The 23,147-nt window shown below is 38.4% G+C and overlaps 2 protein-coding genes across 2 annotated transcripts; one reads left to right on the top strand and one right to left on the bottom strand.

Moving 5' to 3' along the window:
* The first annotated feature begins 36 nt into the window (after positions 1–36).
* Positions 37–6,940, top strand: oxa1l (OXA1L mitochondrial inner membrane protein). The gene is made up of 10 exons (XM_084108890.1): positions 37–171; positions 1,242–1,376; positions 1,606–1,903; positions 2,038–2,181; positions 2,381–2,466; positions 2,596–2,760; positions 3,056–3,160; positions 3,253–3,415; positions 6,122–6,202; positions 6,670–6,940. The coding sequence occupies exons 1-10, from the start codon at positions 61–63 to the stop codon at positions 6,789–6,791; spliced, it is 1,410 nt and encodes a 469-aa protein (XP_083965016.1). The 5' UTR covers positions 37–60; the 3' UTR covers positions 6,792–6,940.
* A 169-nt stretch (positions 6,941–7,109) lies between these two features.
* slc7a7 (solute carrier family 7 member 7) lies at positions 7,110–19,973 on the bottom strand. Its single transcript, XM_084108889.1, has 10 exons — positions 19,780–19,973; positions 17,854–18,460; positions 11,966–12,091; positions 11,710–11,854; positions 11,004–11,127; positions 10,245–10,348; positions 9,560–9,656; positions 9,268–9,417; positions 8,548–8,731; positions 7,110–8,459 (listed from the first exon to the last, which is right to left on the bottom strand). Exons 2-10 carry the CDS (start codon positions 18,347–18,349, stop codon positions 8,380–8,382), a joined length of 1,506 nt encoding a protein of 501 aa, XP_083965015.1. The 5' UTR covers positions 18,350–18,460; positions 19,780–19,973; the 3' UTR covers positions 7,110–8,379.
* Positions 19,974–23,147: the final 3,174 nt, after the last annotated feature.

Consider the following 23,147-nt stretch of genomic DNA (forward strand, 5'->3'; position numbering starts at 1 on the left):
GCGGAGCGGAAACGCGTTGTCCCTTTGCGCTCACCGTACAATGCGTTCTTTCGATCCAAGATGGCTGCGCTCAGGGGTCGAGTGGTTACTGAATGTCTTACAACATGTATGTTTCGACAAACAAGCACAGCGAGCATTTCTACTCTTCCTATTGCTCTGACAGGGAATAAGGTGAGTGGCGTTTTGTACATTGACAATTCGCTCCCCAAAGTACTCAAAAACGTTGTACTTCGCATGACATGACTTTGACAGAAGCTAAATAGCATAGCTGAGGTTGTGTAGTTTAGAGCGGGTATTAATGTCTCTTGACATCTTCAAAACATTTCAAAATAAACCTGTGAAAACATCAGGATTAATTTTCACATAGAAACCATTTGTTGATTGGTTGATAAATTAATATGTTGCCTGGTAACAAGGTGTCATGATCAGGGTTAGAATTTGTATTATGTACATTTCTTGTAGAATAACAGCGTCGTCATGTGACTGATAACTTGTTTTCTTTACAATTTGTCTTATAGTTTAGATCAGTGGTTCTTAAACAGGTTCTTCATTTTAGCGAACTTCAAAGGAGTCCGCAGCTGTATGACTTATTCATATAATACTATAATATATAATTAATATACTAGTAAATGTAATATATTAGTATTTAATTTTTATGATCGATTTTAATTAAAATGCAAAAAAATATAACATAATATGAAATACTATAAGACAGAATACCCTAACAACCACATAGCAACACCCTTTTTAATCTAGTTTTTATTGAAGAACATGGAACTTCTGGAATCAGAAAATGAATTGTGGTTAATTTGCCTGTACTGACAATCCCAGTTTCTATTAATAATATTGTATAGTTTGTCATATATGGGGTCTTTGAATATAGTGTTGGACAGTGGGGGCTTTCAAATCAAAAAGGTTGAGAACCACTGGCTTAGATATTCAAGAAAAAATATATTTATTTGTTTGTTAATTTATTTATAAATTCTTTTTCTCCTTTTTTGCATTTCGCCTCCGCCTTACTTTGTACAAATCTAGTTAGTAGCCTATCATTCTACTCTACAATCACTCATGCATCAAAATAATTGTGACGTTCTTCATTTGTAAGTTGCATTATATAATATTGTCTACTAAAAATGAATAAATGTAAATATCCTGAACAGCCTGTTGTTTATTGCATTTTTAAAAAGGTCTGTGTTTGATAGTGCAATCTGACATTTTTCCTGACTCCCATCTTGTTGCAGTGGTTTGTACCGAGATCACATCTTCACACTGGCAGAGGGAGTAGGGGTCCTCTAGTTAGGGCACTTTTGGGGTGTCCCAATCATGGCCAGTTCCTGCTGGTCAGTGCCGTGGCAGTCAGACACAACAGCTCGCAGGTGGGTTGCTCCAAAGGAATTTTCTTTTAGTGGCGAAGTGTTTCTACTACTGCCATATACACTGCCTGGCCAAAAAAAAGTCACCGTTTGGGTTTAAATCATAGACTGTGGTTTAAATAGGCAAATGCTTTAGAGTCTACGATCGGATCATTATTGCAGTGATTATTAGGAATTGTGAAGACTATTGTGGTAGATTTTCAACTGCTCAAATATTTTGCTTATTTTACAGACGATAGACGCAGCTCAGAGCTTGTCGACTCCAAGTGAAACGGCAGATGCTGCTCTATCTGTCCCAGTCTCCATCCCAAGTCTTGCTGCTGACCTCGCCCCCGCAGTCACACCACCAATCACAGAGCAGGTGGCCGAGGCTCCTCTCACGGCATTGGATGTTCTGCAGGGAGCTGGAGCTGAAGCCAGCCTATCAGAGCTCGGCCTGTGCAGCGCCACACCTGTGGGCCTGATCCAGAATCTGCTGGAGTTTATGCATGTTGGCATTGGGCTGCCATGGTGGGGGGCCATTGTTGCAGGTAGAGTTGTGCATCTTTGTTTATAAATTAGGCAGAATTATGAATTCTATCTGTCTGTCTATCCATTTATCTGTCGTCTGTCTGTTTTTTTATTATTATTTTTTTTACTATAACTACCTGTCTGTTTTCCTCAGGCACCATTGTTGCCCGGTGTCTTGTGTTCCCGGTCATTGTAAAGGGACAGAGAGAGGCAGCCAAACTGAACAACGTCATGCCAGAAATGACAAAACTCACCAACCGCATGAATGAAGCCAAGCAGAGCGGTAACAAATTTGATTGTAAGTGTCTCATCTTTTCTAAACCATATTTTCCCTTCATATATCTGAGTGTGTAAATGGTCTTATCTCATGCATTGCTTCTTTTTTCTTTCCTCTGGTGTTCTCTAATTTGTTCTCTCATTCTAGTCTCCAACTTTTTAGTAGTGGATTATTTTTTATTATTATTTTTAATTAAGAAGAATTACTTTCCTTTCTTCAGTTTCAAAGGCATATACTGACTTGATGATGTTTCAGAAGAAAAATGACGTGAACCCTTTGCGTGGGTTCCTAGTGCCCTTGGTACAGGTCAGTTACTGTCAATGCTTCATTCTTATGAGCATCTGATCGCTGTTTAGTTTTCAAGGTCAAGTTACTTGGATAATCAGCTGCTGTTTAGTAGTCATACATTTAACTTATTATCTCTGTCCTCTTCAGGCTCCAATCTTCGTCTCTTTCTTCATTGCCTTGCGTAAGATGGCTGATCTCCCTGTACCAAGTTTGCAGACTGGCGGCCTCTGGTGGTTCACAGATCTAACCGCATCTGATCCATTTTACATTCTCCCCATTGCCGTGACTGGCACTATGTTTGCCATCTTAGAGGTAAATTAGTTAATAAAAATAAATAAATTAATAATTTACTAACTGTAAAGTAATTCCAAAACTGTTTCTTTCTGTCATGGAACAAGAGGCTCTTTTTAATACAATGAGCCAGGGATAAAAGTCACCATATGATCACTTTTGCATTTTCTACTTTTTAAACTATTAGATTTGTTTTGTATCTTACATAAAGTTGCTGTATGTCTCCGAGACTTGGAATTTAGCCATAGTTTGTATGGACCATATTAATGACAGCCACATTTTTGAGGTATTGCAACCATTTCAAATGTGTTTTTAGTTGGGAGCTGAATCTGGTGTAGACAATCCCAATCTGAGGGCCATGAAGACCGTCTTCAGGGTCATGCCCTTTGTTATCCTCCCTCTGACGATTCACTTCCCCACGGTTAGTCTCTCGCACTCTCTCGCCACACAGTATTTGTGAAGGGATCGGTCTTCTCTTGTCATGCTGTGTCATGTGGTCTGTGTGTTTTACAGGCGGTGTTTACCTACTGGATGACCTCTAACCTCTTCTCGCTGGGTCAGGTGGCCCTGCTGAGGCACCCGACAGTGAGACAGAAGCTTAACATCCCAGAACGCATCACACACCCACCTTCAGCTCTGCCTATGAACGAAGGTTTCATAGAAAGCATCAAGAAAGGTGTGGATGGTTTTAAGAAGATTCTTTCTAAGGATTTTTCGGTCATCATAGTATTTATTAATATTTTAAATTAGCTTTTTTATTTTTAAGTTTAAGTTTTAGTTTAGTTTTACTAAATATATATGCACTGTGCATTTTTTGATATATAGCTTTATTTTTAGTTCCACTTTAGTACTTCAACTTAAACTTATTTGACAGCTGGTATTTGCAAGTGTAAATAGCAAGGACATTTTTTTTTGGCACAGTGCAAATAGTGTTAAATGCTGTCTATGTACTATATCTTTGCACCTCTATATCTCTATATTTACTACATCTTTGCAGTGCATTGTAGTATATTATAAAACAGTATGCAACAATACCAACAAATTTAGTGTAATATTATGATATACACTCACCTAAAGGATTATTAGGAACACCTGTTCAATTTCTCATTAATGCAATTATCTAATCAACCAATCACATGGCAGTTGCTTCAATGCATTTAGGGGTGTGGTCCTGGTCAAGACAATCTCCTGAACTCCAAACTGAATGTCAGAATGGGAAAGAAAGGTGATTAAAGCAATTTTGAGCGTGGCATGGTTGTTGGTGCCAGACGGGCCGGTCTGAGTATTTCACAATCTGCTCAGTTACTGGGATTTTCACGCACAACCATTTCTAGGGTTTACAAAGAATGGTGTGAAAAGGGAAAAACATCCAGTATGGGGCAGTCCTGTGGGCAAAATTGCCTTGTAGATGCTAGAGGTCAGAGGAGAATGAGCCGACTGATTCAAGCTGATAGAAGAGAAACTTTGACTGAAATAACCACTCATTACAACCGAGGTATGCAGCAAAGCATTTGTGAAGCCACAACACGCACAACCTTGAAGCGGATGGGCTACAACAGCAGAAGACCCCACCGGGTACCACTCATCTCCACTACAAATAGGAAAAAGAGGCTACAATTTGCACAAGCTCACCAAAATTGGACAGTTGAAGACTGGAAAAATGTTGCCTGGTCTGATGAGTCTCGATTTCTGTTGGGACATTCAGATGGTAGAGTCAGAATTTGGCGTAAACAGAATGAGAACATGGATCCATCATGCCTTGTTACCACTGTGCAGGCTGGTGGTGGTGGTGTAATGGTGTGGGGGGTGTTTTCTTGGCACACTTTAGGCCCCTTAGTGCCAATTGGGCATCGTTTAAATGCCACGGCCTACCTGAGCATTGTTTCTGACCATGTCCATCCCTTTATGACCACCATGTACCCATCCTCTGATGGCTACTTCCAGCAGGATAATGCACCATGTCACAAAGCTCGAATCATTTCAAATTGGTTTCTTGAACATGACAATGAGTTTACTGTACTAAAATGGCCCCCACAGTCACCAGATCTCAACCCAATAGAGCATCTTTGGGATGTGGTGGAACGGGAGCTTCGTGCCCTGGATGTGCATCCCACAAATCTCCATCAACTGCAAGATGCTATCCTATCAATATGGGCCAACATTTCTAAAGAATGCTTTCAGCACCTTGTTGAGTCAATACCACGTAGAATTAAGGCAGTTCTGAAGGCGAAAGGGGGTCAAACACAGTATTAGTATGGTGTTCCTAATAATCCTTTAGGTGAGTGTATATAGATCATTAGATAAATATAATACTTTGTCCATAAAATGCATAACATAATTTGTCCCTAAAGCCCAGCCCTAAACCTACTTCTAACCCTAGCTGTTAAACACAAGTATTCCCATTACTAAATAATATATTTTCTTCATTTTAATTTAAAAATAAACACATCTCAGTGCTGGTATGCGATGGGAAAATGGAGAAGAATGAGTTCATAAAAAGGTGGATTTGAACTTCGGTCGGTCGCATGGAAAACTAACGCCACCTACCTTACTCTGCACGCCACTGATCCTGTTATCAACAGCATTTCTTTTGCAGTTTTGTCTGACTCAATCATACAATGGTGGGCAGAGTTAGTAGTCTCTGCCAACAACATGAGCTATTTGCTCTTGGTGTAAATAGCATTTAGTATCAAATAGTATTTATTTCCGTTAGTTAATTTTAGCTAATTTTCATTAATTAAAAAAAAAAAAAACTAATATTTTATTTTATTTCAGCCTCATTTCAATTACCGAAAATGCTGTTCCATAGTTTTTGGCCGTGTTTACACCTGGTATTAAGATGCGTTTTGGTCGATCGGACGACTATAAATACAGATGTAAACGGGGTCTAAAACGTTTTGAGCTTGTCCACTTTCAATCTCTTCCAGAGGTGGTCGAAAACGCATTAGACCGGATTGATTTCGTTGTGTAAACGCTCATGTGATCCAATGTGTTCAAACAGCAGAAATGAAAGCTCTGTGTGTTCTTCTCCAGTCGCATTTGTATGAAAATTGCGTGAGCTTATTTTGTCCATTAGATTAAAAGATCTGAAAAACCCCTATATTTACCCACCCATAGACCCTCCCCTCGAAGAAATCAGGACAGAAGTGGTTGAAAGTGGACAAAAGAGACAGATTAAAACACCGGGTGTAAACAGGAATGTGTCTCCCTCGTCCACTTGTGATCCGAACGACCAAAACGCATCTTAATACCAGCTGTAAACAGGGCCTTAGTTGTAGTTCACAAAAACAACACTGTTCTGTATCTGAATCTTCTCTCCTGGTCTTGTCCTTTTGCCTGTCTTATTCTCTCTATATAATGTTTCTGTGTCTGTTCACCTCAGGATGGAAGAATGCCCAGTTGGCTCAGCAGCTGGAGGAGAGAGACAGGAGAATTAAAGGACACCTGGATATGGCAGCCAAAGGTGAGGATTTGCTCTCCATAGCTCAGTTTCAAAACCTACTGAAATGTCTATGCCCTCTACTGCCTACAAAACCTTTCAAAAGTTAGGGGTCAGTAAGATTTTTTTGTAATGTTTTTGAAATATATATCTTATGCCCCCCAAAGGGGCATTTATTTGATCAAAAATACAGTAAAAACAGTAATATATTTTTTAATATTGTTACAATTTAAAATAACGATTTTCTATTTTGATATATTTTAAAATGCAATTTATTCCTGTGATCAAAGCTGAATTTTCAGCATCATTACTCCAGTCTTCAGTGTCACATGATCCTTCAGAAATAATTTTATGCTGATTTGTTACTCAAGCAACATTTCTTATTATTATCAATGTTGAAAACTGTTGTGCCGCTTAAAGCTAGGGTAGGCAATGTTTTTACAGATGATGCTTGCCGTTCACATGTGTCATTTATTCCTGCACTTTCCAAGGTCCTCTAAGGCAGACTTTTACCCACAACCCCCTTCAGCAGTCAGCAGCACCAATGTCAACAGGAAAATCGAGTAGTCCAAAGGAAGACAAGAAGAGGCCCTGGGAAGAGACGATTGGCTAACACTTCGATGGATAATTTTGTGATCGCTTTGTACATATATGTATTGAGAAGGACTACGGGATGGGTAGCAATATTAAGATTAAATACGACATTTGATAAAGAGGTGTTGTGCTGTTTTCATGCCATTAAAGAGCAATCTTATTGCCTTCCCTCCCTCTCCATTCATTTACAGTCCGCTGAAGTGCTGTTTTCATTCATGCACACACACTAATGGATCTCCCTCTTGAAGTTGTCATTCAAAGCACATAAATAAAACGACAGATAAAATATTAAGAGCCGAACACGAATATTTATGTCCTCATGATTAACACACACGTGGGTTTTGCTTTTTGTCCTTCATTTCATTTATTTTTTGTCTTATTCAACTAGTTATTTATAATAACACTGCATTGTCATTTCAGTCTTTACAAAAAATGGAAAATACTGCTTTTGATATAAACTTGTAAAGACAAAACATTTTGTAGTGGCAATTCCTTTCTTCAAAATACAAGATGTTTCATTAGGCTTTCAGTGTACAAGCATCTACATTTATGTTAAATTAACATGTGCAAGATTGATTTAGGTTTACAGCTGTTTCAAAGCAATGGTACAAATGTCTCAAAGTAATTCCTCTGTTATCAGTGCTATCATTTCATCATCTTACCTACCCCTGCAACAAGTCAAAAATCGTTTTGTCGCACATTATCCACCGGTTTCACAGACAAGACTTAAGTCTAGTCACAGACTAAAATGCATGTTTGAGCTGTTTTAACTGAAAGCAACTTGCACTACTATATCTTAAAATATGTCAGTGCCATTGTTTTGTCTCAAGATGCACACCAGTAATATTTTTAAAAAGGCACATTTATAAAAGCTACATAAAGGTGCAATAGGTGATCTGGGAAATGCTAACTTTAGCCTGCTAGCATTGAAAGCAAATCACTGTCTAAACCACGCCTCCTCCAAAACACATGAACACGCACAGATGACCAGAGACAACGTTATTGGATTACATCATGTGTCATTCACCGGTGAGAAAACTACAATACAGTGAGTAACAGTACTAAAATAGTGCTGTTTGCCTGCCATTCTCGCTCTGTCTGCATAGCGTACGTAATCGAGCTGATGAAAAACACGTTGACTGAAAGGGAACACATGCTTCATTTCATTCAGACAGACGATATATATTTATTTAGAAAAAAAAAAACATTTAGAGACCACTTAACATAGTGATTGCTATCAGGATATGAGGAGACTTTCAACCAGCATAACAAAAACATTTCTGTAGAGAATCTATTGCACCTTTAAATGTAATAATTAAACTAAGGCCTAAATGTCTGTGAAACCAGGCCAAGGAGTTAGTTTACTGTTCCCCATTAAACCAGCATTCAACTGGTCAAAAATGCCGCTCTTCTACATAAATATTTCCAATAAATATAAAGGACTTGCTTTGACTTGCGGGGGACTTTTCACGTCATATCTGTTAAATCTAAAATTGTAACCAGTGTGAAACAAGGTTAATCACATCAGCAGCTTGTGTATTGCATGTCCAGGTTTATTCCAGGTATAGCACAGTTGTCTTATCAGTGCATCGTCCGATCGTCCTCTTCTACTCTGCCTTTTCATCCCCGGTGTCCATCTCAGTAAGAACACAGTAGCACACCTTCTGAATGAGTATACCTGAAGATGCTGGGAAAAGGGGAATGAAAATATTGACTCATCAATATTAGGAGCAGTTTTAACAGTTGTAAATCTAAACTAGTATTAGAAGACATACCAATAAACTTGCGGAGCCACATTGGCCGGCGTGTGGCAGGTAGATGGCAGCACAGGAAGTAGACGGGAACTCCCGATAAGGCAATGCCAATGCCGATTAACGAGTTGATAGTGTCGCTATATAAAGGCACCACCACAAGAAATATAGTGCAGAGGCAGAATATAATTGGGAAGAACAGGCTGAGCTGAAAAAAGAAAAAAGGTAAGATAAATGAGAATTTAGACTGTGCAAATTATTATTATTAGGCCTACTAAATGACTTCCGGTGACAGCAACATAGTGTCGGCCCATATCCGGCCCACATTTGGTACGTGTGAATTCCACATGTAATCTACCAGATGTGGGCCGGATCTGGGCCGACACTATGTTGCTGTCTGGGATGGTTTGACCACTATAATGCTTGTGCACTAAACCAAAATTAATAGTTATTTATAAAAGTGTATTTTTCACCCCATCACCCCAACATTTTGTTTTGACTTCCTTTTCAGGGTGTGACACTTGACAAAATGACATTTTAATCAGTAAACATCATAATTTTCTTAAAATTCATGTGCCCACGTAATCTTTAATCAAAATCACTTCCCCTCCATCTTTCAGCAACATCTCTTCTCTTTTCTGAAGACGCGTTTACTGACAGGCTATTTCACAATTGCAACTTTATATCTCACATTGAGACTTTATGGCACCATGATTTTAGCAGATTCTGGTTTGTGTGGTTTACCTTTAGTGGTCGTACTCTGTCTGGTTGTTTCCATCGCAGGTACATCTGTCCCAGGATAGACAGACCCACAAAGAACCAGTAGCTGAAGCTGTAGTAGTTGATCAGTTTAAAGACGTCCTCCACACACAGATACACAAGAGCCATGGCACCCTGTCACACAACAAAACGTGTGAGAATACTACACAGTTATAGACACAATGATTTATTGGATATGCACAGGATTGAAACAGAACAAAAGTACATCTATAAAACAGTATATTGTGAGAGACAAATGGAGATGATGGGAACTGACATTGAAGAGTAGGGCAGGGATGGGGGTGTAGCGGGTGACGTGAATCATGCACAGGTAGTCTGGCAGGTGGCCCTCTCTGGAGCCCACGAAGAACAGCCTGACAGGAGATACGTGAATGAGAAATGAGCTGAGACTGAAGTTAAGAAGGAAAATGAAAATGGTGCCTGAGAGGGAATGTGGTGAATCAGATGACAACAATGTCCCTGTTTACACCTGGTATTAAGAAGCGTTTTTGAAAAAACGCACCAAGCACAATGTTCTCTCACCATTCCTGATTTCTAACACACACTCAAAGCGTTCGGTGTGGTCTTGCTGCTGTCAGAGCAGAAAACTGAAACTAAACTGCTGTTTTCTCAGGTCGCATTCATATGTAAATTGCATGAGCTTATTTAATCCATTAGATCAAAAAATCTGAAAAAGCCCAAACATTTACTGCGCAAACATTAAACATTAAGCCCAAACATTTACTGCCCAAACATTTACATTTACAAACCATAGACCCTCCCCTCGGAGAAATCAGGACAGAAGTGGTTGAAAGTGGACAAAAGAGACGGATTAAAACACCAGGTGTAAATGTGAAAGTGTCTCCCTCGTCCACTTGTGATCAGATCAACTAAAACGCATCTTAATACCAGGTGTAAACAGGGCCGATGGCACTGGTTATGCTGCATGTGATGGCACTCACCTTGATGCAGCCACTATTGATGCATTTAATCCTCCAAAGCAGGAGAAGGCGACAGCGACCGGTATCGTCCAGTTGAAATACCCAAATACCTGGTCTGCAAATGTCTGTGAATTAAAACTTGAATTAGCCCAGGAACTAGCCAAAAGATGATTCAAACTTAGAACGGCTCTCTTTACTTCTTTAATGTACACAACTGTTTAAAAGTTTTGGGTCAGGAAGATTTTTTAAATGAACACTTTTATTCAGCAAGGACGCATTATATTGATCAGATATTTATAATATTACAAAAGATTTTTATTTCAAATAAATGCTCTTCTGTCTATAAAGAAAGAACCCTGAAAAAAAAAATCAATGGTTTCCACAAAACTATTAAGCAGCACAATTGTTTTCAATAATCAGAAATGTTTCTTGAGGTCCAAATCAGCATATTAGAATGATTTCTGAAGGATCATGTGACACTGAAGACTGGAGAAATGGTTGCTGTGCATTCACAGGAATACATTATATTTTAAAATGTATTCAAATAGAAAACAATTAATTTAAAGCTGTAATAATATTTCACAATATTACTGTTTTTACTGTATTTTTGATCAAATAAATGCAGCCTTGGTGAACATAAGAGACGACTTTCAAAAGCACAACAAAAGCTTACTAATAAATCGAATAAAAACTAAGTTTAAAAAAGAATATCTACTAAATGAATCTGTCCCACCATGTGTTTCTCAACAATATTGACTAGCTCCAGAGACGAATACTCACCACAGCCACGGCATCACTGTCCAGGATGGCAGGGATGGGCAGGATTGTATAGTATGCCAAATTGGTAAGAATGTAGATCACTGTGACAATGGGCATGGAGATAGCAATGGCCAGTGGGAGATTTCTGCAAATAAATAAATAAATAAACAAATAAAAAACCCACCAGAGGGCAGCATTATTGTGCATATAACACCTGGCCTGTAAACAGTCTACAACTCTCCAAGCTCTTAGAGCAAACCCATAGGCATATTAGAAACTTCCAGGCAGATAAACTCTGCAGGACAGTACCGAGTTTGGACACCGCAGTAGATGTTTCCATTTTCTATGTATATTGGTGGCGATTATCTTTTTCTTGTAATAATTACAGCTTCATAACATCTCATTCTGGTCTTTATCAACACAGAGTAGTTACTTCTACCCAGGACCCAAATGGAGAAGTGCTTGGATAAAGTTTAAAGGGAGCTCTTGTCACATGACTGACCTGAACATCCCACAAAAAGGCATGTGACAAAACCACATGTTTGCTGTGTTCAATTAGACATGCAGCAAATGGAGTGAATCAAAGGTAAAGACATTTAAAACAGGTAAACCCAGCTAGATGCACTTTTATTAGATAGATAGATAGATAGATAGATAGATAGATAGATAGATAGATAGATAGATAGATAGATAGATAGATAGATAGATAGATAGATAGATAGATAACCTCTCAGGGTTTTTGATCTCCTCAGTGACGAAGTTCAGCGTGTCCCATCCAGAGTAGGAGAATAGAGCAGAATATAATGCCAGAGCCACGTCACCAGGATCGTGAGAGGAACCTGAGAACAGCCCTTCAAAGTTCTGTGTGTAACCTGGAACAACACACACACAAACCAGCAGGATTTAATAATATTGTATACATACAGATACAAATAGTTACAAACATTATACAGGTGTAATATATTTTCTTGAAGTGTCTTTACCTTGGAATATCTTGACCAGGCCAGTGATGATGACGGCGATGAGAGCTAGGACCTTTACGTAGGTGAAGATGTCCTGAACGCGCGTCCCATACTTCACATACGCACAGTTCACAAAGGTCAGCAAGCCTGCAGAACAAATACAGGTGAAGCTGAAAAACTCATTCTCATCGCACTGAGGAGCTCAGGTGACATGACGTGCATGAGGTGTGCATCTATCTACTAGGCTTTAAACGGGATAGTTCACCCAAAAATGAAAATTTCTGTCATTTACTCCCTCTTAATGTTGTTCCAATCCTGTATGCAGTTCTTTCTTCTGCTGAACACAAAAGAAGATATTTTGAAGAATGTCACATTTTAATTTGACAAGACTTTTGTATTTATGTCAATGGAAGTCAATGGAAATGGAACTGAGAGTCAGTAAATGATGGTGAAATTTTAATTTTCGGGTGGACTATCCCTTTAAGGATCCGCATGGGTGTTCTTGTGAGTCTGAGTCAGTCTAGTCACAACATCACTGCAATAACATGAAATAGATATGGTCTTCCCCTGTTTTCCAAGAGGATCAATGATCTTCAGGGGTCAGTTTGTTTTGACCCAGGAATGTCTTGATTTGTGTGGGAGGTTCAGACAAAGGGAGCGTGTGAGCGAGTGTGTGTGTGATCATGTGTGTGTCTTTAGTAAGGTAGTCTTCCTGGCTTGAGGAAGCAGGGCTGCTGACTCTAGCACTCCTGCTGGTTGTTTTGCAAGGAACGAAAGAGCTTAGGGCAGCACTAAAGTTTGCGTGCGTTAGCGGGGTATTTTTTCTGTCATACAGCAAATCCAGCTGTAAGCACCTGCGCCTTGATAATGCGTTCCAAGAGAGAGCATTAAAACAATTCAAAACAATATTTGTATTGCTTTATATTGGAAATACCCCTTGATGATGCATTCATACAGGAAATAAACCAGTGGAAAGTGAACTGAAATTGAGTCAGAGCGGGCAGATAGTGTGAGGTCGCCTTAACACAAACGAGGAAGTAACAATGTGTCACAACTGGTTTGGGAAAAACAATCACGTTTACAAGATATAGTCACAGTCTGACCCATTAAACAACTGAAAAAATATATAGGCTAATATGTGGATGCTACAGTTCTCTCTCACGAATCAAGACAATTCTCTCTCTCTCTGAGCACACATTTCTGAAGAAGAAAAAAACTGTTTTCTAGTCTTGCCGTGACTTCATCTTATCTGTTAGCCTGCTATCAATGTTGCCTCAAGTTCATAAACTGCTCGCACACCTGTTTCTAATCTACTAATGCTTATGGAGGGCAGATATGTGTCTCATTCCTGTATGGCTATTTCATCTTTTACAATGACTATCCAATGGAAATATGAAACTAACACCATTCACTTTCACTGTAACTCATACATTCTGCCTAACATCTAATTTTGTGTTTCATGTGGTTAGACGACTTGAGTAATTGTACAAAATGTAAATTTTTGAGGTGAACTATTTCTACTTGTGGAATATGTCCATGTTATCGTGTTATTAATTCATTATATTTTATTTCAGATGGGCCTGATGATTGAATGTAAATATTTAGCATATCTAAGGTGATAGTTCACCCAAAAATTAACATACTCTCCCTTGTGTCAATCCAGACCAGTCTGATATTTTAAGAAATGTCACAGGTTTTTTTTTGTTTTTTTGTCCATACAATGGAAGTCAATGCTCACTAAAACTGCTTGGTTACCAATATATCTTTTGTGTTGGAAGTAGGAAATACCAATAATATTAACATTGTATGACTGTCCCTTAGAAAAGAGATACACACAGAAGAAAGTACACGTTGTAGACATAGGACAGTGGACTTATCTAGATGTCTACAACGTGTACTTTCTTCTGTGTATATTTATTGCTATTGTATCTATTGCTCTCCTTCTCACTCAATGTCCTTTTGGCTCGATGCCATACTGAGCTGTCATTAGCTATTAGTCATAAGGGTAAGATTGGTAATCGGGAGGACTTTACCTTCCAGGAATAAGCAGGTTCTTAGTGCCTCTTAACTTTCAATGAAGCATGTGTGTTTGTTGCACACTTCATTAAGATTTGCGGGTGTAATATGTATGTGAAAGACAAACTTTTTATCTACTCTTAATCTTAATTAGTGCTTCTCAGATGTAGAACATTTTAAATGTCTCCTTTGTCTGACACATCTATATTTCAGGTCATGAAGTCTCTATAAAAGGCTGAAGACCTGAATCAAGTGTGTTTGATTATGGGGGCATACAAAAGCATGTCCCAATTCAGAGGCTGCATCCTTCCAAGAACGTGAACTTCAGGTCAAATCGAGCATTGTTAAATGGGACGGTCTAGCCTACGGAGGATCGCCTATAGCAACTGTGACAGCTGCCGTTGATGAGCGGCAGTGACGTTTGTACTGAACTATTTTAAAAGTTTTATTCAACAGTCTGAAAACAAAACAGGTTTCACAACCTGTCTAAATATGTTCGCCATGTTCCATTTCAGTGTTGGGGTAACACATTACAAGTAACATACTCAGATTACTTTTTTCAAGTAACCAGTAAAGTAATGCATTACTTTTAAATGTACAACAAAATACCTGAGTTACTTTTTCAAATAAGTAACGCAAGTTACTTTGCTTTCAAATTTATTTACTGACAGCTCTTCTGTCCACATGTTGAGAGAAATCGTGAATAAGTGCAGAGGCGTTGTGTGTGAACATGATGGGTATTGTAGTTCTAGACTAAATGTGAGCCGGCATTTACTCATCACTTGCACAAAAACACATTCAGTATTCCTCAAAATGAATAAAAACAGTGAAATGCAAACTCAGAATATTATGCAAACCTGCAATAATTAAATCTTTTAAATAATACAAATATACTTTATGTATTTAATCTCACTTTATTAATCATTGTCTTTGCTACTGACCTTCGATGATACTATTCAACCATCCGAATAAGCAAAAATGACTGTTTCATTTTTATTTTGATTGCTTAAGTAAGCCCAGTAAAGTAGCGTAACGCATTATTTTTCATAAAAAGTAACTAAGTATTGCAATTAGTTACTTTTTAAGGGAGTAACGCAATATTGTAACATTACTTTTAGAAGTGACTTTCCCCAACACTGGTCTTATGTACTTAATAAGTATAAACTATCTATAAAATCGCATCTTGGTAAGATACAAGCTTTAAAAATGTACTTACTAGAGTAATTACAATAACTGAACCTACTCCTAATCCTAACCTTAACCTTAACCCATGTAGTTACCTTATATTACAGTATTTTCTTGGATAAGTGCACTGTAAGTACACGTACTGTAAAATAAAGTGCAACCGTGTTTTTTTTTTTTACATTTGTATCGTTAGATAATTTCGGGTAAGATGAAACCCAAAACTTACTTTAAAAAGGGCTAATCTGGCATTTTCTTTCAAAAAATCAATTTGTCACCGGCGTGCAATGAATCTTAGGATAGACTAAGCTGTGAAGGATCCACTTTCTATCCTTCATGTCCCAGGGAAAGACCACATTTGTGTAGGCCACTTTCGAAGGAGCCTTCTGTGATGCCTTCGGCTTTCGAAGGATGCAGCCTCTGAATTGGGACGCAGCTAAAATGTGTGTTGTTCGCAAGTGGTGCTCACTGCAGAGCCAAATGACGTCCAGCTCCCCCTCTGTGGACCTAATGGCTGGAGCTTGACCTAGTCTGGCTCCAGCTCTGTGGACCTAATGGGTGGAGTTATGTTTAGTGATAGGTTTCTGGGTAGGGTTAGGGTGTGGTTGTACCTTATAGCTCTACCCATTATCTCCAGTGAGGGAGACCTGGATGTCAAGCTCCACTTTTTGGCTCTGCACTGAGCAGCCTCTCGTTGTTCAGGGGCTCCAGGACCAGTGTTGATCTAGATCAGTGTTTCACGAGTTCACACTTACAAATAATATGTATTTGGCGTGCTGTCTGAGGGGAGGGCTCCGAGTTTGGCCCGAACCCAGAGTACTCCCCCTGTATATTAGGATAGTAACCAGGCGAGTATGAGGAGACGGGGTGGTGGTTGGATGCAGAAAACTGTCGAGGAACATAGGTGAGCCGGCTCTCTCTATATATATAGGCCTCGTATCTTGCTGATTGGTTAGGCAATATGAACGTGTTCCTCCCGAACTTTGTAAATAAAACATAATTTCTCAACTGGTGGGTCACGACGAGTCGCGGAGTGTGCCGTCAAAGAAACATTTCTCTGATGCGAGACTTTTGTTTTGAAAGACGTGTGTGAAAGCTGTTGATTCTTTTGTCAGATGCAGTTTTAGTAAGAGTGCCTGAGAATAGTGCGTTGTCCCGATTCAGATGTTGTCACGCTATATGTCCGTGTCATCGTTCTATCATTATTTTCGTAGCTTGTCATATTCTTACAGTTTATGTTAAGTAAAGTGGGGCTGTACTTGTGCGTGGGTCAACAATTTTTGTGAAATAAATTTGCTGTTTTTTAAAAACCAATTTATTACAATATGTGTGTATATATATATATATATATATATATTGTTTTTCCTAAAAAGTGGGTCGAGGCTGAACAGCCATGGGAAAATGTAGGTCCCATGGCCAAACCAGTTGAGAACCATGATCTAGATTAACCACTGATCTAGATTATTTGAGGTGACAAAACAAATATGTTTTTCTTAGATTTCAAAATTGGGGAGGATGTCAAGAAATGCCAGTCCAGTCGTCACTTTCTGTATCAGACTGCACTTTTTGTGCTATCGTGCATGTCTGTTCTGAGCTAGACGAATCACGTGAAATCAACCCTCAACATTAGCAGCACTCATCTGACACATTCTATTCTTCTTCCCTTTTTCATTTAACATTAAATACTGACAGGCTTTCATTATTTCTCATAACTTCATAATTCCTCTCTCGCTCTTTTCTCCCCTTACAAAAATGTAGGCTATCTAGTGATACCATAGAACTTTTTTTGTGAGTGTATTTTGAACTCAATAGATTTTCCATTACGTTTAATGCCATCATTCACTCTTATTGTCTCTGGAAAATGTAGCACTGTGTTTATGTTTGTGTAATGTTAACCCACTACCCACTTCCTGCTGCCAATTCCTTCACTGTTCACATGCTCTTTCATATCAGAGTGCTACCAACATTCAGTGTATGTTCATTTATATGATCATTTTTGAGAAACGGACTGAAATATAAGTTGATTCAGAGTGGCAAAGCACATTAACAGTTCTGCACTCTAAAAATGTTTTTATTAGTATCAAGCAGGAGATTAAATGTACAAATGTTTGATACTAATAAAATAAAAATTAGAGTTCAGACCACGGTGAGTGCTTTGATTGAAACATTGAAACTTAAAATAACTGTTTTCTATTTTAATATGAAACGTAAAGTTAAATGTTTTCAAAATGTAATTCATTCCTGTGAAGATACTCCAGTCTTCAGTGTCACATGATCCTTCAGAAATCATTCTAATGCTGATTTGCTGCTCAAGAAACATCTCTGATTATTATCAATGTTGAAAACAGTTGGGCTGCTTAACATTTTTGTGGAAACCATATTTTGTTCAGGACATTTTAATAAATTAAAAGTTAAGAAGAACAGCATTTATGGTCAATTTAATGCATCCTTGCTGAATAAAAGTAGTATTATCTTTAAAAAAAATGTTTTACTGATCCCAAACTTTTGAACTATAGTGTATTCTATTCTCTTGGGAAAAAAAGTCAAATGGTTTTGGAATGGTGGGTAAAGGATTCTGGGTGAATTACTTTTAACTCTCATATCTCAATGATGTTCTTGGAGACTTGAAGTACACAAACCTTCACAGGTAATCTACAAAAGCACCTCTTAATTACATCCACACAAATCCACACACACACACTCCAACTCACAGATGCAGGCTGCGGCCAGCAGTCGATTGGCTGCGTAGGACGCTATACACGTTGGGAAGATGGGCTGCACCATGTAGTTGGAGAAAGTGATGGCTATCACGGCCTGACTGGTGGGCTCGATGATCAGAAGAGAAGTCCATAGACGGATGAAAGCCAAAAAGCCTCCAAAGGCCTCCAGGATGTAAGCGTAGCTGGCGCCCGACTTGCTGATGGTGGTCCCGAGCTCGGCATAACAGAGCGCACCAAACACTGAGAAGATCCCACCGACTGTCCATACTACCAGAGATAACCCGTAGGAGCCGCTATACATCAGTACGCCTTTAGGTGAGACGAAGATCCCGGAGCCGATCATGTTTCCCACGATGAGGCACACGCCATTGAGCAAAGATATTTCTTTTTTCAGTTTCATGCACTCCTGCGAGCCGCCTGCCTTCAGGTCGCCGTTCTTTACCTCTGAGGATGGCTCTTCTGTGGGAGCAGGACTGTAAGACGCCATTGTTTTAAAAGGCCTGATAGATACAAATAAGACTGTCTAAACCAGTTCTACAGTCAGTTTTAGGAAGATCTGAAAAGTTCCCAGCTAGTTCTTGAGATCTTGAGGTGACATCTGGGAAAGATAGAAGGAGAGTGTTCAGTACTTATGCAAACACACACACACACACACATGCATGCACATATAATAATCTCCAAAGAAACAGGGCAATCATAAAGAGCTCACATACACACTCTTGCTTTTCAAACGTACATATGGCTATTACTGATCCATTAGACGTCAGGGCAAATGGGTTTTTAAAGGTGTGTAAACACAGACCCGGAGAAAGAGGTCTACATGCAAGTAAAACATCCAGCTTGCTCGTATTCCTGCGTGAGACAGGATTGTGTGTCTTAGCCAACAGCTTACTCAATCGCCATCCCTGACGTGAACATTGATCCACCTGATCGCTATTCAACCAAGACCAAGTGGAGGGATTTTTAATACATCAAGTCCAACTCAACTCTCTCTCTCACTTTTAGTATGGAGACTTCTTGGTGCGTCAGCATGCTGATCTGTCACATGCTCCTCAAGGTTCAATGGACTCAAAAGAGCTACTCTCAAAAGCACAAGCTTTGAAAACGTCTTCACGTGATGAAATGAAAAAATGCACATTCAGGGACATGACTAGTTAATTGACAGCTTGTATATTCAAAGCTCAAAGTTGAGAGCCATTGATGCTGACTATGACAAACTACACACTGACGAGGCATGGTTATCTAATAAGAGTTAATGACATCCTGAAATCTGAGAGGAATAAATGGGAATTTTACACTGCAGAATTCTGGATTCCATGAAAATTTAGAATTTGAAATTGTTGCAATTGCTCCCACCTTTCACACACTAACTCAGCAGTCATAAATCTGATGAATTGCCTTGTGTAATGGTTAGGAAGGTCTTATCACAAAAGAAGAAAGTCGCATTCAGGAAAGACCAAAAGAGATAGAGAGGATGATTAAAGAGCTGAGCTGAGTGGGTGGACAGTGGGCAATTACTGCACGTGATAATTAAAAAACCACGCCAATGCAAGATCTTTAAGGACTGAGAGCAAGGTTCAGGACATGCTGATAAGAGCTCTGATAAAAAAACAACAACTATAAAATAAAATCACTCAAGGTTACAGCCTAAGCCACCGTAGCTTGCTGTAAAGCAGAACATCAAGTGAAAATGATTTTCCTCAGAAACTAACTGTATAGAAACTACTTCCATTATATTACTTAGCAGAAAATTGTAGGTTGTAGGTGAAGGTTTATATTGATAATGCATTCATGTAAGCTTAAATCTTTCCTATATAAAACAATATACATTTTTATAATGTAAGTGAATCAAAGCGTGATGAAATCATTCTGACCACAGTAAGTACATCAGAGCTGAGCAGAATGGGTTTGCATTACCTTTTCCTCCAGGTGCTGAACTGGCATCAGGATGCAGCTTGTACTGGTGCTTTATCTGCCGTTCATTTTCGTAGACACGATCTAAGTCGAAGTGCAGCTCATGTTATTTCGCTGTGAGATCTCAGTCATATGGTCTCTGTCACGGCGACTCGTGCTCGAGGTCTCTTCCGTTCAGCTCGTGCGTTCGAGGCGTTCGTGGTAGATTGATGAACTTCTGCTCTCAGTCAAACACTGATGCGTAAGGGGAGGGGAAAAGGGATGGGACACGGCGCGATAAACTACTGAACCTTATGATGAATGTCTGGGGAAACATTTGATACCATCTAAACACATCTCAAAATATTTTGTGGGGGAGACATTAAGGTAAGCTATCTGAATATAGCAGAGTTGTTGTGGTTCACTAGGCCTACAACTATTAAAATAGTTTTCGGTAATTGAAATATGAATAATGCAATCAAATATTAATCAATTAGAAATGTTGCTTTGGCTACTGAAATAAATATTAAATAAAGCTATATATATTGTACAGTATATATACATATTATGTATATATATATATGTCACCTTCATTTATATAGCGCTATATAGCCTATATTATATAGCATATGAAGCCAATTTAAAATATTGATAAATACCATAATAGTAGTATAAAAATAATTCTAAAAGAAATTATTATTTACAGAAACTGACTTAAAAATAGAAAAAAAATAAAATGAATGAATGACTGACCGAATGAATGAATAACCATAAAATGATCTTATAGCCAATTTTAAGCATATTGCCTTCTGAATGTTGTATTTCCTCATATACCATAAACTACCCAATAAAAATTATGTAGCTCTCAAAATGAGTGCTAGTTGTAACTGTTTTGAGAGCGGATGTTTGGATTATTTACGGCACACACCTGTACATGTGTCGCCATCGTGTGGTCAGAATTGGACGTTACACCACATCTGTTTTTCCTGATTTGCAAAGGAAACACTTTTCCATTGTTGCCATTTTACCTCTACTTCAGTACTTATATAACACTTTACAACTTTTTATGTTATGGTTCCATGTAATACACACACACACACACACAGTGTGCAGCATCCATATATACATACTATGTATGTATGTATGTATGCATGTATGTATGTATGTATGTATTCTATTTATTGATATTAATCAAAAATGAGTACACCCATGTGAAAATTAAGATTTGTATCCATTTCTCAATGAATATAAGACCAATTTGCTGCAGTTTTTGTTTATCTGTTTATTTTTATTAACATAAGAGTGTGGTCACCTAGCATCTTTAGGATAAGAAAAATAATACATTTAATTCAAATGAGGTGTTGCGAAAATGATTACACCCTAAACAAATTAAACTAAATCTAATCATTTGTATGGCTGGATGCTGGATGGAGAAAGAAGTTCAGCTTGTCTTTTCTGAGCTCTGTTGTTCAATTGGGTTGAGGTCTAGTGACATGCTTGGCCACTGAATCACTTTTACCCTGTTCTTCCTCAGAAATGAATGCATCTTCTCCTCTTCCCCACACAAGAACACTACCACCACCATGCTTTACTGTTGGTACCATCAGATTAATCTTTGTCTCATCACTCCAAAGTATAGAGTCCCAATAAAGTCTTCGCCTTCGTCAACACAAGCCTGGGCAAATTCTAGATGCTTTTTTGAGCATGGGCTTCAGCGGTGGCTTCCTTGGTGGACGATAGCCATGCATGGCACTCCTCCACAGAGTACATCGTATACATCACAAAACGCTCTTGACAAGGTCTGACAAGGCCTGGACGTCTCAGCGAGCTTCCCACAAGTCCATCCTTTTTGAGTTTTTGGATACTTTTGCAACAGTATTCAAATGTATTAGCATGCTTTCTAATCTTCTTATAAAGAAATGATCTTCTATCTCAGGTCTTGTGACATTTCTTTTCCATGTGGAGCCATTTTGGCAGCATTATGGGAGTGGATTTTCTCTTGAATACCACTCTTAATTGTCAATTATCCTGTGGCCATCTGTATGATGATTGATTGATTGATTGATTAGACACATTCATTGGGGTGTACTCATTTTTGCACCATGATCTTAATTTCTTTTGATACAATAGTTCCAATTTTGTCTTTGGTACTGACTAATTTGATCTAATTTAAAACCAATAAAAACTTTTTCCTTGAATAGGATCCTATAGAAATGATTTAAGAGTGAGATGGATGTTTTTCTGAGAAATCTGACATGGAAAGCATACCAACCTATGAAACACAGTAAAGAGGCCGCACTATGCATATAAAACGTTTATTTTGCACATACCAACCTACCCATACTTAAAATGAGCAGTTTTTACCAGTATTTGAGAGAGATCTACAAACCATTTCTCTCTGCCACAAGGATCAGTCGGGCTCCTCTGGATGATGCATTATCATGTTTAATGTAATTACCTCGTCAAATCATAATAAAAGAGCCATGTTTGCATTTGTGCCACACTGACATACAAATTGCTGGACAAAAGTTTTTCAATAATCTTTAAAACTACTGATATTTATCAAATATGTTTATATGAAAGATTTCAAACCTAAAATGCTGCCATAGTATTTCGTTTTTAATTTTTCATTATTAAGACGCCATTTTAAATCGTTTCTTAGTCTGTTCATTTGTTCGGACAATTGCACCACCTGACATTTCGGGGGTTTAAGATAACAAAACATAAAATAATATGTAATATTTAAATGTGCAAAAAAGGAATTCACACTATAGGTTTAATAGATTAAAGTGATATACGTATACATGAATTTATCAAATTATTTTAAAAGGAAATAATGCACTTGGACACAAAAATATGCACGTCATGTCACTGGCCCATATATATATATATATATATATATATATATACACACTGTATATATACTGTAAACATACAGAATTTAGTTGCACAATCATTTTATATATTGTGAAATATTGTGGGGATAACTTATGAACCACCTGCACTGTTGAGTCTAAATAAAAAGAAGATTTACCTTTAATCCATTTAATAAATTAGCAATCTTATAAATATCTTTGACAGCTCATTGAAGAACTATTCATCACTTCTGCTGCTTTTTTGCCTCGTAAGGCACTACATTATTGCACATTTGGCATTTTCTCTGGAAGATTTCCTTATTTTTGATTGAGACATGTCTTTATCCCTTCCTGAATGCATGTGGACAAACTTCTACCACATGCCTTGTTTCTGGCTCATTGTTCGTCTCCCTCTCAACCTCAAAATTTCTCTCCTTGGTTACAGGTTGTCATGGTTTCGAGGGCCTGGCAGAGGCAGGATTAGGAGCCATTTTAGGGACAGCTGGCCGGGTCGGGCTCCACCTCCCCTTCATCCCG

This window comes from Abramis brama, assembly GCF_963993115.1.
Source record: "Abramis brama genome assembly, chromosome: 3".
NCBI classification, from domain to species: Eukaryota; Metazoa; Chordata; class Actinopteri; order Cypriniformes; family Leuciscidae; genus Abramis; species Abramis brama.